The sequence below is a fragment of the Zonotrichia leucophrys genome, chromosome 5 (assembly GCF_028769735.1).
Source record: "Zonotrichia leucophrys gambelii isolate GWCS_2022_RI chromosome 5, RI_Zleu_2.0, whole genome shotgun sequence".
In the NCBI taxonomy this organism is placed as follows: Eukaryota; Metazoa; Chordata; class Aves; order Passeriformes; family Passerellidae; genus Zonotrichia; species Zonotrichia leucophrys.
The window spans coordinates 29,459,515-29,477,045 of NC_088175.1; the positions used below are offsets into that span (position 1 = coordinate 29,459,515).

The 17,531-nt window shown below is 40.0% G+C and overlaps 1 protein-coding gene across 6 annotated transcripts in view; it reads right to left on the reverse strand.

Annotated features, from left to right (window-relative positions):
• Window positions 1-244: 244 nt before the first annotated feature.
• The window catches only part of MAP3K9 (mitogen-activated protein kinase kinase kinase 9), a 72,811-nt gene continuing 55,524 nt past the window's right edge, over window positions 245-17,531 (reverse strand). For 5 of the 6 annotated variants that reach the window (XM_064713716.1, XM_064713717.1, XM_064713715.1 and 2 more), the window contains 5 exons: window positions 16,384-16,506; window positions 15,513-15,666; window positions 12,783-12,895; window positions 11,303-12,118; window positions 245-10,959 (listed from right to left, as the gene is read on the reverse strand). In XM_064713716.1, coding sequence (XP_064569786.1) covers window positions 10,478-10,959; window positions 11,303-12,118; window positions 12,783-12,895; window positions 15,513-15,666; window positions 16,384-16,506 — 1,688 coding nt within the window. In that variant the 3' untranslated portion in view covers window positions 245-10,477. The remainder of the gene's footprint in view (window positions 10,960-11,302; window positions 12,119-12,782; window positions 12,896-15,512; window positions 15,667-16,383; window positions 16,507-17,531) is intronic. The other variant, XR_010440397.1, reaches the window with a different exon arrangement.

Sequence of the window (17,531 nt, forward strand, 5' to 3'; positions counted from 1 at the left end):
ACAAGTACTATGTGCCAAGACCTGCACTATACTGAGTTTTCACAAAAACATTTCAAAAGCCCTATGGAGAACCCAGAGCTGGACTAGCCGATCAGGACTGAGGTACCTAGTGAAGAAAAATAAACTTCTTGTTGTATTGGGAAAAATTCTGAAATCCCCATAGCAAGGTAATGCCACTGCTATTCTAAATACCTGCTTGAAAATATTTGGAGCACAAACCAAAGAACTCAAGGCCTGAAGACAATTGCTTTTATAACAGTTTTATTCAAGTCTGTGTGCTCTAGTGTTGAGACAAGGCCTAGATCAGCATTACACTGTAATACAATAATTTTAGCCATTGAACCAAGCCTGCTTGGCATCCTTGGTTTACAATTTACAGTACATCCAAAAAAAGAGCAAAGAGAAAAGAAATCCCAAAACATCAACAACTTCCATTAGCTCTTTGCTTCACTTAAATATTGTTCTATAACATAAAATAATTTAATACAAAAAGAACTGTAATCCAAATACACATAATACATTGACACAGAACAGAGGAAAGATACAGTAGATTATGCACGAGAGTATTCAGTTGATGTGTTACCTACAGTGAAACAAACTGGACATTAATATAATTTAACTATTTAAGCCCAAGAGGGTCAGAGGCAACAAGTCCAGGTCACAAATAAAGCTTTTTAAAAATGCAATCTTCTTTTCCTCTAAGCTTACTGCTTTACAGAAGTTAAAGGAAGGCTCCAACAAATCACTTAATATGACAACATTTCATCACACAAACAAGAAAAACTTGGTGGCCTCTGTCATTTTACTCAATTCTGGGGTACACTGTCATTTGGTAATGTAACCGCTTCATTGCAGGTTCTTCGGGCAAAACATACCTTCAGGTGCTACTTCCATAGCAACAGACTTTTGAACACCATAAACAGAAGAGAAGACATACAGAGGTCTCCAAAACCAGACTGAAATACTCAAGCTGTAAGATGAATCCCAGTCCTACAGAGTCTGGAGTTCCTTATGAAGTACCCAACACCCTCTACACAGTGATTTCAGCACAAGCAGGAACTATTCCATATCTCAAAGGATCAGACATGGGGGCATGATCTTACACTAGAGAAATCTACTCACCTGGTTATTCAGATTCACAACACTGTACCTAGGAAAGTCAGGTCACCAATTTTTGCATCTGGCTTGAAATAGAAGCAGGAGCAGATTCACAATTAATAAGGCAAAAGAAAGAAGTAGCTTATAAAAAGAAGGAGGAAATACATTCTCTGGCTGAGAAATTCTTGGACTTTCAAAGCCACAGAAAAGACATTGTTAAAAGCACAGGTATTTTCCCTGATTTTTCCACCACTGTTGCCTGCTCACTCCATATAAGCCTCTCAACTTAAGTCAGGCAAAATATCTCAGATATTTCCAGCTTGTCCTGAATTTATGACAAAGAAATCAAATATAGCAGCACAGTGTGCTGTGCCAACAGCTGATAGACAAGAATCCTAGAACTCTAGTAAAAATGGCGGATGTTGATCACTGCTGAGCTTGTCAGGTCTGTCCACCAGCCTGGAGGGATGCATTTGCAAAATGAGAAGAAACACTTGAGAATAGGCCTCAGGTTAAACTGCCATTTGCACACACAGCCCCTAGTCACCACTTACTGCCCCTTTACAGCTAGCAATCTGCTAATGCAGAAGCTCTTTACCCCATGTCAGAAAACATTCTCAAAGCTTACCCTGGTTATGGTTAGAAGTAGCAGTCAAACAGGCATGGCATATGAAGCCATGGAAAGGCCACAAGAGTCAGCAATCGAACAGCATTTACCCAGGGGCTTGTTGAGGAACTTGTTCCTCAGGTTAATTGACCTCTTACTCTGACAATCAAGGTAAGAACCCGGTCCTTCAGTTTCTACACAACAATCCCCCAATTCAGACTAAAAGAGCTTTGCTCAGCTGGGGTCTTGTGCATTTTGACCCACAAATACATTCCACTGATTTCAGTGATATTTAAGTATGTGATGAAGAGCTTTCTGAATTGAGGCTTCTTCCCTTTTAACTTGAAAGTTAATTACCCTAAATGCAAACTTTTATTACTAGCTGCTCTTGGGTTTATGCAGTATCTTCTTATAACTGCCAAACGTAATGGGCACTAGTGCCCATGGACTTTATGTGAATCTAGGTAAATTCTGCAGTTCAAACCAAACCATTCCCCAGAGAGATATATGTTGCAAAAGAATGGATCCTACTCTCTGCCAAGAGCACTGGCCAAATTCAACCAGTTCAGATGGCAAACACTCCTGAATATTCTTTCTTTTAAACCTATTATTTTTTTCTTGTGGCTATATTCTTTACAGTCTGGATATTATAGTTGTCAAGATAACCTTGAAAATAGAGCAATGGCAGAACTGATGGAGTAACAACTGCTTGAGATGCAGTGTGAAAAGTCAGATCAGAGATATTAGCTGCTCTGCTCAGATACAAATGCTAACCCTGTTGCCATTGTAAGAGCTGCTCACTAAAGCATGCAAGACAGAAGAACAAGCCTACTATGAGTATCTGGGCAGTAAGTTGAGGGTGACAATTGATTCTGTGACATTGACTGAGCCTGGGAGAAAACAAATTACCCCAGATGAGAAGTGGCCACATTCACAAATTCCAGCAGAATTCAAGGAAGAAGCTCTGTTCACCTCCAGATATAGTCAGACTCAAGGAGCTCAGTAAGCAACTGAGCTATGCCAAACAGTAATCAGAGGCCAGGTTTGTTGGTTTGTTCTGTAACTTAACTGCTGTTGGAGGCATTCTTATTAATGAAGCTTGGAACAACACCAGCATGTCCTGCTGCACAACTATAACCTCTCCAGCTAAGATCACAAGACACAAAAGATCAGGACATGGCTACAGCCATGTTTCTTCTCTCTCAGAACTATATGCCTCTCCAAGAGCAGAAGGCCAGTTTTATCCAACCTCAACAACTGTTCTTGAAAAAATGCTGAATTGAAACAATCAAGATAGAATGGGAGACAGTGTTATCAGTCTGAAATAGCATATATAAAATTAATTATTCTTGTCTTAATGTTGAGGTTTCAGCCATACTGAACACAATGTAGATTCTCACTAGCTATCCTGGCAACTTAAAGTTTGAGCATGGACAACATCTGATAGATGTATTTCTGATTAATTAAGGCCCTCCCCCCTGCCACCCTCCATGCTTATTTTTCAAATTGCTTATTTTAAGCAAATACTACTTTGGCATTGCTCCTGCAGATTTGTTCTAAGCCCCCTTTTCCTAGCTGTGCATCCATCTGACCCATCAACAACAGATCTAACAGTAGCCCACTTCAAACTGGGTTAATAAATCCACCATATTGCACACTAAAAATGTGTCATAGTTTCTTAATATTAGTTCTGTTGGGCTGTCTGCACATTATTAGCATTCAGATACAGTAAGGACTGCATTAGGAGCTGATACACTAGGAAAACAATACTGCAAATACAAGGATCATGCACAGCTCCACTTTAAGAGCACATTAAATTATTAAAAAAAAAAAAAACAACAAACTGCTTTGAAAAAAGAGACTATCACTTCTAAAAGCAGTAGTGACCAATATGAAATCTCCACCTTTTTGACTCTGGACAATCAACCCTTCCACAAGTTAGAAACTATCAAGAAAATGCCCCACTTTGTCCTTTATCGTTTATTTTGGAGACATAAATAAAGTATAAAGCAAGTATAATCTTAACAGCTGGTTTTACTTTTGCATCAGGAATTTGCATGTCAAAGAGCCAAATACAAGTTTGCCTCTGCCTTCCCATCTCATTGCAACCTTAAATACTTAGAGCAATTCTTACCAAAACTTAGACTTTCTGCCCATTCTATCTCTACAGATGAGGTAGTTCAGGGTAAAACAAAACAAACCAACCAGAAACTGGGTAAGTTGGATGGGGCTTTGAGTAACCTGGAAAGCGTCCCTGTCCATAGCAGGGGCACTGGAACTACATGACATTTAAGGTGCCTTCCAACCCAAATCATTCTATCAAATTAAGTAACTGTACATTCCTCAAATTCTTCTTTAGGATCCAACGTAACTATGATGCCGACAGTTTACCAGGTAGCTAGAATTCCTCTGTCCTCTGACTTACATTAAGAAGATAATTTCACTGTGTTATTTCCTGCCAACCTCCACTTCCCTCAGTTGTATCCTATGCTTGTAGCATGGAAATCTTTTAGGTCAAAGCACATCTGAAATGTGTATGATATTCTGCCTCGCACTTGTTACTATGGCAACAAGAATAAATAACCAATAAAGATGGGATGGGGCCAAAACCCCAGTGGAGAAATAGGGAGAGGCATTGATAGTACATGGCTCAGCACAGGAGGGTAAATGGGATGACACAAAAGGTTTCCAATGATGGTATTTGGCCTGAAAATACTGAAAGCTACAACTAGGAGGTCACTCCAAAAAACCAACCCAGGCCCCAGTAAGGAGATATGTGAGATGGAAGGCACCTTGGCATACAAGGATGCACCTAACACACATATATAATTGAGAGGCTTAAAAACCAAACCCAAAATAAACAATTTCCCCAAACAGAAAACTAACAAAGAAAACCACAGAGCTCGAGGAGCCATTCTCAGTAGGAAAATTATGTTCCTGATTAGAAAAAGCAAGATTTTTCACTATGTACAAAAGGAGCTAAAAAGTATTTCTCTAAATGTTCTCAAAATAGCCAAAATGTTGAGGAAGTGCTGAAGAATTTCCAGTTACAAAAAATGGGAGGTCCTTGTTAGAAAGGAACAATAATAATTCCAGTATCTACATCAGACCCACTACCCAGTCACCAGTGGCAAGCTATTTGTTAATCAAGCACACACTTCCTAGCCTGGGAGTGACTACTTCCAACGTAAAAAAAAAGTTGACGTAGGGAATTTCAGAAGTTGTGTTCATCTCTGACCAGCGGCAAAACTGTTTAAAAAAAGCCAAGCATGGGAAAAACCAAAAGCAAATGCACATTTTAACTGCAGCATGACTTTCTACTAATGCATTCAATAGAAGGAGCACCAGAATAAGCCACAGATTCATGTCCATAATGCCTAATGAAACTGTGAAAGTGAGATTAACAACAATAAGTATTTCTTAAGACTATATTGATTGTTAAACACCAAAAAAAGACACAAAAACATTTAAACCAAAACCTGGATTGAAAATAAGAGGGGAAAAAAAAGCAGATTTGGTTAAAGATCCTTTCTGTCCAGCTAGCTACCATATTAGCTGGCTGTGCAAACCACTGTATTCTACTATCAAAACAGTAAAATTAAGAAAAAACATAAGAAGGCATTTTTCCCTATAGATACCTTAATTATATCATCAACCAAAGATTCATGAAGTCTGAATGTTATGCTCTTTAACAGTGTATTTTAGTTGTTGTATTTGCTGTATTTATTGCTTGTTTGCAAATATGTTTTAACACATGTCTATCCCCTCACTTTTAATGTCCAGTTTTACCCAAATTGTAGTCTTAAATAAGTTCTAAACATGGAAGCTAAGAAACTGTTGTTCAGTGACAGGGTAAGGATCACAAATCTTTTCAAATGTAAATGTCCTTTTTCATACCAAAAAAAAAAAAAAAAAAAGTTGAAAAGAACTTAAATCACACATAGGGTTGGTAAGAGTTCTTGAGAGTATCTCCAAAGTGCATGTAAAAGGTTAGAAAGCCAGAAGCACGTTTTCCAAGGAGAAACATTTCAAAAACCAGAAAGAAACAAACCTATTTACATTAGCTTAAAATTACTTGTAAAAATAACAGGCTATCACTGAATTTTGGGATGTAGGAGAAGTTTTGATTCCATACATCCAATGAGACTCCAGGTCCCATATTCATCCCACGGGGATGAATTAGGTTTTAAATAAAAATTAATCTCAAGATAGAAAGGTGACTCAAGGTTGGAGGTTTCCTACATGTTTTATTGAACAAAACACTCCAAAGGCAAAGACCTTTCTTTACTTGACCATTACTGCCTCACCTTCAACAAGATGAGAGGTATCCAGTTTTGTGAGTTATTGAAGTTACATCTCTATGCAGTATTGTCCACAATGTCTCAAGATAACAGCATGCTATGAAGAGGAAGGCAACTACTCCCATTCCTAGAGGTACAGAAAAATATTTCATCATAAAACCATGCCAAACCAGAACAGGTCTTTCCCCATCAATAACAAAAATTCACTTTAAAAATACTCATTTTGTTAGAAAACTACTACAAAAAGAGTATTTTCACCAAAGTTCCCTGCCTCATACTAAATATCAATGCATTGCAGTAATAAACTGGAGGGAAAATATGTATAAAAAGGTACATTTGCACCTCTAAAACTGATTGAGAGGAGATTAAGACACACAGTATTAGAAAAGAATCCGTAATTATTTAATCACCTTAGTTTTGACACAAAAGCTTTTTTCTCTCTACTTGTCCCATACTCAATTTATATGAAGCCAGTAGAAATTCATCCAAAAAATTGTCCTTTTTTGCAGTGGTTGCTATGTCTGTGCCTTCCTCCCAGTATCCATATTATATTCCAATTACAGGAAAACTAAACAGGCTACAAGGATAGCATACTTTGAAGGCCTGACAAACTTCTTTCTATTTCATTTCCTAAATCAGCACATCAATTACATAAATTAGTGATACACACTGCCAGCTGACTAAACAAAAATACAAATATATTTTGAAACCACAAGTATTTCTCTCAGCTACAATCTCATTATTACTATCAGTTAAAAAACTGCCACTTCCTCTTTGTAAGGCTTGTATTCAAACACAGTTTTCTCCATTCTTTTGTCATTGTTTTAGACTGCTCAGTGACTTTCATGCTTTCTTTTTTTCATTTTCTCAGACAAAACAAAAATGCAACTTATTCAGACATTTAGGAAACAACCTAACATTTGTTATAATTTTTTTAAAGTAAGATTTTCACCATCTTCCTCAAGAATACTACTATAAAGGTAAGCCAATGACCAATATTCTGAGATTTTTGTTTCCCTGACAAATGGAACTACTAGCAACCAGCAGGAAAAAAATATTTCTGAGCTGACGGGCTCATACCTCTCACTGTCTAGTGGAATAAAGTCAACCCCTGCTTTGGAGATTTGGAGGACCTCAGCTCCCACAGCTGAGAAGAAAAAACCCCAACAGATTAAGAAAGCAGAGAATTCAAGCCAGGAGGGGACAGAGGATATAGAGAGAGGTTTTGACCTAGCTTAAACATGCACACAGCCTCTGGGTCTCAGGACACTGGCTGCAAAAGCTTTTGGAGTACGTAAGGTAAAATATCTGACAAGTCTTGAGAGCCCCCTCCCTGCCTGCCTGAGAATCCCCCACCACCTAGTGACATCAGCAGCCTTGTTTTCACAACTGACTCCTCTTTCCTGATACCTCAGGCTGGCCCCTGGAAGACAGTTACAGGTGCGTGCTCAAAGACTTTCTCAGATAACTCACATGCTAGAGTCAATGATGATAATTGCATCAAAGAAAGGTTAAAAAAAACCCAAATAAAAACCACAAGACAAACACATACCAACCAGTATACTTCTAACTAGTCTGTCTGGCAGCTTTATAATAACAGTATCTAGTTTGGTAACCCTGACCGGGATCCTTGACTCTTGTCATCCATCCTACCAAGCTTTTTGATGTAGCAATGTCCACTTGGCATTAGGGAAGATACTCTTTGGACCAAAGTACTTCTCAAAGTTCAGCTACATACCACCTTCACCAAGTGATTACATAACAGGGGGAGAAGGGCAACAGATTAATTCTTTGTTCTCAACTTTCCTAAGTACAAGAGGTGACTGAAAAACTTGCCTTTACATTTCTCTTTCCCGGGAACGTGACAGAAACCTTAAAAGTTCATTTGGTGAAATCAACTGGCCAGATATTACAAAGTTTAGCAGGCTGAGTTATATCAGTTATATAGTGTGACCTAGAAAGATGTCCTCCCATTTCATGCAAGTAAATGGATTTGAAAGATTTCTGTTCAAATGGAGCTATTCCAGGGGATGCCTTTGCAGAGCAGATGATACTCTCTATGACATTTATAATGATACCTTTTGGATAGAAAACATAACATTTCAGAACAGCTGATCCAGTTTTGTTCCAGATGTTTTAAAATTATAAGGAAGACTATGAAAAATAAATTATTTTCATGTCCTTCTTTCAAATGCCTCTGACACCGCCTCTTACTGAGATTGCAATAAGGTTGATTTATAGCACAATCAAAATTAGTAAACTTTTGGATGAGTTTTGCCTTTTTGCTAGTGTCTGGGTCACAAACTGAGTTTTCAGAAATGGAAAGCAAAAGGATGCTTAAGAAATCAATAATGCCAAAGGTCTAAATTTAACAAAATAGTCAGAAATGTTTTCTTTACGTATCTGAATCCCATCTTGCCTTATCATAATACCTCGTCTAAACAGTCAACAGTCTCTCCAGCTTCAACATCTAGTGTAGCACCATTAAGGCTAGCTCTGGAGCATTTAACAGGCAGCAGAAAGTAACCCTGCTATTAAGCATTTTCCATGGAATGTGATAAGCAAGAAATATGTGACCTTTCAAAACAAAACATACTGTAATTCTGAGGAAAAAAAGGTGCTCTTGACTAATGGGAACATGCTAGTTTCAGTCCTCTCACAGAACTAAAAAGCCTTACATACAGTTCTTCCTCAAACATGCTGGTTTTTAAAATCAGGTTACAAACATCTAAAAACACAAGTTCACTGTGCTGACAGCTGCAGGAAGGATTCGGCTCTCCTGCCTTCACAGCAGGACTGGACTGCCCCAACAGGCTGAGCACTGCACTGGCAGCACTGTCAAATGACTTCTTTGCAACCAAATATCAGCGGATTAGCAGAACAAGCACAGATCTGTACAAAACCAGTGAACAGACATGCTGTACCCTGCAATAAAGCAGACTACCCTATTACACTCACATAAAGGCCACATCCCTTATATATAATGCCAAATTTGGGGAAGATTGAAGCTCTCATTACAGCCAGTAAGACATACCTGCAGTGGCACAGACACACTTGAAGTCTTTGTACAGAAAACTCTGAGCACAGGCACACCCTATCTGTGTGACTTCCTCTTTCCAGACAGGGGTCTGTTCTTGCTCCAGATCTAGGAGTGGTTTACATATTTGAACAAGAATAAAGGTCTACATATCTATAACGCCCTTCACTCAAAGATCTCAAAGGACTTTACACCTATTATATATGTCCCAACCCCTCCCCTTGTGAGGTAGGTATTATTCCTATTATTTACAGATGGGGAAATTCAGGCACAGAGGTTACATTATTTGCCCAGGGTCACACAGTGAAGTCAGTGACAAAATAAAACAGAATCCAGATGTTCTGATTCCTGTTTGCACAATCCAACTACTAACAAGCCTCATTTTCAAAACAGCCTTAAACAAGTACCAGTGTGCATAAGAACTGTCTTGGGTTTCATTGGTCACTCCTGAAAGGTGTAAGAAAGGAGAAAAAAATAGAAAGAAAAATATTTGGAAACACATAATTTACTTCCTTCTGCAAGCCAACACATCTTTAAAGAAAGTTTCTGCTAACTCCCCTTCCAAAGCTGAGTCAACTTGACTATGAGCCTGAGAAACAGGGAGGGAAGAGAAGAGACTGATGGAACGAAAGTCTGGAAAAAAAACCAAACCCAAGCTAAACAGCTAAACTATAAGCCTTCATCTTGAAAGCACAGGGTCATAAAATAAATAGGGCTGAGAGGGACCTCAGGAGTTCACTGAAGTTCATCCTACCTACCCTGAAGCCAGGATCAACTACACCTACTTGTTTCCAACAGTCTGGTTCACCTGCTCTCAAAGACCTCCACCAGTGGAGACGCCATGCCCTTCCCCTGCCATCTGTTCCACCTTACACTATCACATGAGCAAAAGAGGACAAACAAGTCTTAAGATATCTACTTCTGCTATTTCAGTGGGGGTATGATGATTCCCAGGCCTGTCTAATGATCTGAATGTATTTCAGAGAATGTAGTCTCCAGATATTTATTTGTTTCTGTTCTGGATTCCTTGGGAAAACATCAAACACTGATGTCTGCTGTAGTGTAATATCTGACTATTATTTGAAAATACTGATTAATACCAGGATACCAAGATACTTACTGCCAGGTGCCAAATCCTACAAGGTCAGTAACAAAAGACTTTGATATGATACTTTTAGCTCATTGCAGATTCAAACTGCAACAAGAGGGCAGGGAAGACTACAGGAAAACCCCACAGCAAAAGTCAGCAGCTCAGAGTTGCCAAGTTTCACCCAAATGCAGACAAAAATCAGGCAGCTGACAACACATCTTCAGCCGAGGCAGCACCATATCATCTCTGTAGCATCCCTCCATCTCATCTGTTTTCAAAGTGCATTCTCAGTGCAAAAAGTAGAATTGAATTTAGAGGGGCTCACTGCCCCCAGTGGTTTCATATTAAGACCAGAATTCTTGCTTGAGTTCATATGCTGCAGCTTTGTGTGTGTTAAGTTCACTTCTGCATAGCGGAATGGTGCTGTCCTGGCTCTGCCCCTCAGCATCCATGTCCAACAGTGTCCGCTCCTCTGCAGGAGGACCCACCTGGAAAGGAAGCAGTGCAGGCAGTCCAGGTCTCTCTTCTACAGTGCTGCTGCTACTAGCAAAACAAGAGTCCAGATTGCTTGGAGTATCAGTACTTGAACTGTTGGCAGAAGACTCACCCTTGGCATTGCTGGGTGACACAAACCACCAGGGATCGAGCCGCTGCCGACTGGCTGCAGGACGCGGTCGGGGTAGGAACTCCAGTGTCTTGGGTCTTTCCAGTGTGGGATCCTGCTGTGCATTCCATCGTCTTGGGGTTGGAGGAAAAACAAGGTTGGGGTCTGGCAGGCGAGGGACCTCACTGGGATCTCTGCTTGGACTAGGTGTTTTTAATACACCTATCCAAAACAGACAATGTAAGAGAAGAGGGAAAAACATGTTAGCTGTTACTGCTAAGTGGTTCCTACAAATCTTAGTTTATTGTATATACAGTGGAAAAACATATTCAAAGCAGAAAGTCTTCATTCAGAATTTACAAACACTGTATCTTTAAGATTATGGCAATCTGAAGATGCTGGAACCAAAACCATCGCCGCATTATTCTGTTAGCTACTTGTGTAAAGACAGCCTCCACAAGCAATTCTTGTGGGCTGGCCATCTCAACAAATGCATAAGCAACAGGTAATTATACTGCTTCTGTCTTTACTCTGAAGAGGAAAAGGAAGATGGCAGAAAACCTACCTGCTCCCAGTGCTCCAGTTAAACAGCTACTGGAAGGGCATCCACTGGTTGGGCACCCATTGACAACCAGTCCACCCCCTTTGATGGCTCCATCAGAAGGTGTGCGCCTGTGTCCACTTTGCTGGGTGTGGGAAGAGAGCGTCACGTGTGTGGGAGTCAGGGACTGGTTGGGGTCTTGTTTGAACCTCTCGATCTGGACATTGACCAGTGGGTTTGTAATAGCTGGCAAGGGAGCTTTGACTGTCACTGGGCTGACAGGCATCTCATAAACCACAATCTCATCACTGTCTGAGCGCAGCAGGGAGCGGGTGGAATTACATTCGGAAATGGAAGACAGGGAAAGAAGGGTGAGGGATGTGGATGGCTCGCCTAGCAACAACAGGGGATCATCCTTCCTGAAGATCTTCCGGGAAGGTGGACTAGTGCTCCTGCGCGGGCGTCCAGCTCGCTGAAAAATGCTGTCACGCTTCTTCTTCTCTTCCTTGGGCACCTCTGGCTCTTCCTCAATCACCAGTTGGCACTTCCCTGCTTCTAACAGATCAAAACCCAGGCCTGCAGCAGCCAGCACTGCTCCACAGCCAAGCAGTGCAACCTCGCATCGCTTGTGGTGGGAGCCGCTACGTTTGAGGCTGTTGGTGGGTGTCAGCTGTGGGGTACTGGTAGCAGAGTTTACAGGGGTGGACTCCTCATTGGCATCACTAGAAGGGCCATCCCATTCTTCATTCTTCTGAAATGGGATGCAGAGGTATGACTGATTGTGCACAGGTGAAGGGTGCACTTTGCCCTCTCCATTAAAACATTCACTGTCCTCATCATCTGGAAAGCAAATGAAAATACACTTTGTGTCAATGTAAAATTTTCACTGGCAAATTTCATTGTCTCAGAAATATACTTCAAAATAAGATTCTCCTCAGAAGATGCAACTGCTCTCCTCACAAACATCATTTATCAACTCCCAAAAAATCTTCTATTGTTTCCAAAGAAGACAGGCTGAGAGAAGTAACTGGAAACACTATCAAAGTGAAAGAAATCAGAGAAGCATTCATCCACTTGGGATTAATTGCAGAACAGCATTTCAAAGGCAACCTATACCTCAGTAACTTCTAGAGTAGATTTATGTGTTTGTGAGTGAGAAGCAAAAGGTAGAAAAATTTTAAGGATTTCTCCTTGCAAGTGAAGGTGTAAGCATGCTGCACATGTAAACATCATTATTCAGGAAAGGAGCTGAGAGACAGCATGGAGCTAGAGGAGAATTAACAGAAGTCTGTTAGCTTGACAGAGGGAGAAGCACAAGCAGTGAGGAGAAAAAGAAGAAAATCCAGAAGGAGAAAGTGGATACTTGACAAAGAATAAAAGAAAAACAGATACCAAACAAAATTAAAACATTGCTGTAAAGTACCAGCTGAAGGTCAGGAAAAAGGTTCATTGAAACGTGAATGGAAGTGGGGATGAGAGTACCAAGTTCAGGGAATTCCTTTACCAATCTCTGCTAAGCTGGTGAATCCTGGAAAAGCAGGTGCAGTTCTCTGGATCTTCCCAAGATTTGGTGCACTGGATGACCACTGTTTGCATCCTTCCACCAGAGCTTTCAGACTGAAAACAGTAGAAGGATGTGAGAAAATGTACCATGCTCACAACTAGCTTCCATTCTTCCCTCCCCTTATATATTCTCTTTTAATTTATTTAGGGTATGCTTATATGCATCTCAACTATATAGATCTGAAGTCCTCCCACAGCAAGAAATTTTCTGACATCTTTAAAGCACTTTAAAATGAAGAAGAAAAAAAAAAAAAGGTCTGTTCCTCATTTGTTACACTGTGCCAGAATGGTTAATGAGGATGGGCTTGCAATGCAGTTGAGGACTGCACAGGATACTTCTTAGTTTAGCTCTCCACTTCACTGCAATTTTCCCATGGTTCAGTATTTGGGTCGGCCCTGTTTAATATCTTTATCAATGATCTGGATGAGGGGATTGAGGGCACCACCAGTCAGTTTGCAGTGATACTGAGTGGAAATGTTGATCTGCTGGAGGGCAGGAAGCTCTGCAGAGGGATCTGGACAGGCTGCATCGATGACAAATTGAGGCCCGCTGCACAAGGTACAATAAGTCTGTCACAACAACTCCATGCAATGCTACTAACCCCCGTCAGTGGGGATGAGTGGCTGGAAAGCTGCTTGGTGGAAAAGGATCTGGGGATGCTGGTCAACAGGCAGTTGAACATGAGCCAGCAGTGTGCCCAGGTAGCCAAGAAAGCCAAAGGCATCCTGACAGGGAAGTGATTGGTCTCCTGTACTCAGTGCCAGCAAGTGCACACCTCGAATCCCGAGTTCAGTTCTGGGGCCATTGCTAGAAGAAAAATACTGAGGAGCTGGAGCATGTTCAGAGAAGGGCAACAGAGCTGGGGAAGGGGAAGGTCACTCATATGAAGCACAACTGAGAGAGCTGGGGCTGTTTAACCTGCAGAAAAAGAAGCTGGGGGAGACCTTATCACTGTCTACAACTCCCTGAAAGGAGGGTCTCGCCAGGTGGGAGTCAGTCTCCTCACCCAAGTAACAAGTCATGGGACAAGAGAAATGGCCTCAAGTTGCAACAGGAGAGGTTTAGATTAAGTATTAGGAGAAACTTCTTCACTAAAAGGGTGCCCAGACATTGGAATAGGCTGCCCAGGAAAGTGGTGGAATCACCATTCCTGGAAATGTTCAAAAGGTGTGTGGATGTGGCACTCGGGGAAATGGTCTACTGGTGAACAAAGTAGAGGCTAGGTTAATGGTTTGACTCAATTCTAAAGGTCTTTCTCAACCTTAAATATTCCATGAAGTTTTATTGCCTTACCCTGTGTAAAATAAGAATTCAAAAAATACTAAGAAATAGCAAGAACTATCTTTTGAGTCACTAATATTTACTGCAACTCTGCTCCCTTTAAATTAAAGTCTGCAGTCTGGCATGATCTTAGCAAGGAGTGGTTCATTGTATGTTAGCCATACTGCCCTCTCAGCAAAACTCTCATGTTTCAGACACTCTGCAAAAAGCGATATCTGTATTGAGTCTCCCTAGAAGAGACTCTGAGTACTACAGAGCATCTCAGTTTCATGAGCAACCACAGTTTGCATGCAACTCCATTCCAGCTGTCTGTGCCCAAAACAATCAGTACTTCAGACTGTACAGTAATGAGCAGAAAATGGAAGAGGTCTACTCCCAGAATTCTAAGAACATGATTTGAAGTTAGAAGTGTTTTTTCCAGCTTCAGTGATCTCGCCTTCTTTTACATAATTAATTGTAAAGTGTGACATCTATTTTAATTCCTTAGAAAGCTATCCTATCCTTCATCTGTAGAACAGGTAAAGCATAGGCAGCAGTCAAAGAAGCTTCCTCCACACTGTCCTGCCAACATGTCTTGAGAATCTCAGAGAGAGAACATGTTTTAATAGATCCAGGTCTCCAGGGGGCTACAATACTGATGCACTATGCAAACATCAATTTTTCAGGCATTTCACACCTGACCACACAATAGTAAAGATAAAGATTATAATCGGCTGTCTTATTTTCCCTGCTAAAAAACACGGCAAGAGTCAAACCATCAATTTATCAGGGGGAAAACTCAAATATTATTAAATATTTGACTCAAATATTATTAAAAATTACCAAGCATTCAAATCTTTTAGAAGGCCAAAACAGCCCTATGTTTAAAGCAGCGTTCCAGCAATGGTTAATTGGAGTCCTGGTATAAATAATTCACACACACACAAAGAAAAAAAAAGAAGCCACAGAACAATAACCTATAGAAACAGAGGTACAACCTGTATTTCTGCAAAAATCACTTTCAGGACTGATTCACTCAAAGTACATGTCTTTTTCAAAAGACTAAAGAGAAGACATTTGCTTGGCTTTACCAGATACTTTTTACATACTAGCATTTAAGACAACTACAGAAAGCTGAGCCTTAAAACACAGAGGAACTTCTACAGAGAGTTTTGCACAGCTAAGAAGTTTGACACCTAACAACGTAATACCAGACAGTGAAACATCAGTTCCTAGGCAAATGAACTGAATGCAATTTTGTAAACTGCTCTGAATCTCTAACATGTCTAGCAGAGGAAAGAAGTTTGGAAGCAGAAAGGCGTTTGCAAATGGATAGACAAATATCCTGTGAGCCAGCTCACAACCACTTTTAGAACCTAGAAATGAGCCTTCCTCCAGGCCCTCTCTTACCCCTCTTCTCCTGCACCTAGCTCCTTGTGACAAAGTGAGCTTGGTCCCCAAGTGCGTCCTTTTTTCTTCTGGCCTCTCTTCTCTTCTTCCTCTCCTTCCTCCTTTGGAAGGACTGAGCTTCGTCCCCACGTTTTACTGCTTTCAGCAGGTGTCACTTCACAAGTGGAAAGAAAGTGGAAAATGGGAAGGATCCATGGCAACATAAAGAATAAAGCATAGACCAGAACAGGAATAGTAACAAAAGTGATTTTCCCATAATTCTGACCATTTCTCAATACAAATCTAACAACCAAATGCCAAATTAAGCATTCCCTAATCCTTTCAAGTGTAGGTAGCCACTCCAGCTTTATTCCATCACCAGTTTCTCTTTAGAACCACCAGTTTGAAACCAAACACATAAGTGCTGTGATATCCAATACAGACACTATACATTAGTTAACACTACTTTCATAATTTTAGGACATGCATGTCTGCCTAATTCTGTGTTATGGGAACATTATTTGCATGAAAAGTGTCCTTGTTCTTACTTCCTTAAAACAGTAACTTAATACACTACAGCAATGTTTTACAGATCTACTCTACAAATCAGTATTATTTTAAAATTAACTTGTACACCTAAGAAATCTATTTTTTTATAGAAACAGCAGTATTTCACAAACTTGAGTAAGCATGGTTTTAACTCCAAAGGTAGTGATACTCCCTCCATCACTAAGACACTCCATTTTTCTCTCCAAATGTATACATGCAAGGCGCAAGGCAAACATTTTAGGGGCTTTCTTTAACAGTCCTGTCCTAGATATGGAATCTTGGCATCTTACCACGCTGACAGACTGCACATTTCCCAAATTCAATATTACATTGAGCTCCTTACACTGTATGGCCCTGAGTCTGGGAATAATGGTAGGACTTGCAGGAGGGCTGGAGCAGCTACTGATCAAGCTTTTCCTTTTGTCCATCGTTGGAGAAGCCTGCACAGTGAATTTATGCTGAAAATCTGTTTAGCAAAAAAAAAAAAAAAAAGGCAGAAAGACAAAGTTAAAATTCTCTTTTTTTAATGTAAGAAAAAAGAAATAATAATTTATGGTAAGTTTCAAAGAGTGCAACTTATGGGATCTATGTAGAAAAGCTGTGTGTAAGGCTAATTGCTATTTCCCCATTGAACACAACAAAAATTTAGAACAAAGATGTGTACTCACAGCCCTGAAAATGTATCTTAGCATATGTGTGAAACACATACACACACAGATGTTTTGTTTAGTGTCATGCTAAATTATATCCCTGTATAAATCCTTGTACCTTACCTCTCAGTTTCTTAAGCACCACCAAAAATAGGTGTTTGCAGACCTAAAGAAAGGCATAGGTAACAAACGCATTTTATCTTAATTTCTCTTCTAAACAGCCAGTGTTTCCCAGAAAACAAATAATATTGTGCAAGTCATCATCCCTGCTGTAACAATGAGCACTAGGTGATTTAAAAACCCCACACTTTTGGTTTTTTGACAAATTTAAATCTCCATAAAGAATCTGCAGCAGAAATGCTATCACCATCTTCACTCTTAAGAGTGACTTTGCCAACACCTTATTATTATTTAACGTTTCTTCCAGAAGTTGCTTCCATGTTAATAAGAGTTCACATATGAACTAGCAATCTAGTAGTTTAGTCTCACAGCTTTCAATATGTCAGTATTTTGGTAACTTTTAGATTTCTACACCAAAAAAATCCAGTAGATTATAGTTTCTCCTGCAGCATTATGTAAAATATTCCCCAACCAATAATGCCCATCATCTTCTACGTACATCCTTTAAAAAACTGATTCTTTTGAGTATTTACATGTTAAACTGCAACACCACATTTTTACAATAAGCCATATACAGCCAACAGCTAACAAACATGCTACATTTCAAATTTACTTCTGGCCTTCATATCAGAACTTTGGGCAATGCTAGCCACAAGAGCATTAGATTTAGTTTATTGATCCCAAAGAGCCATGCTTTTCCTGAAGTACATCAAATCCTTTC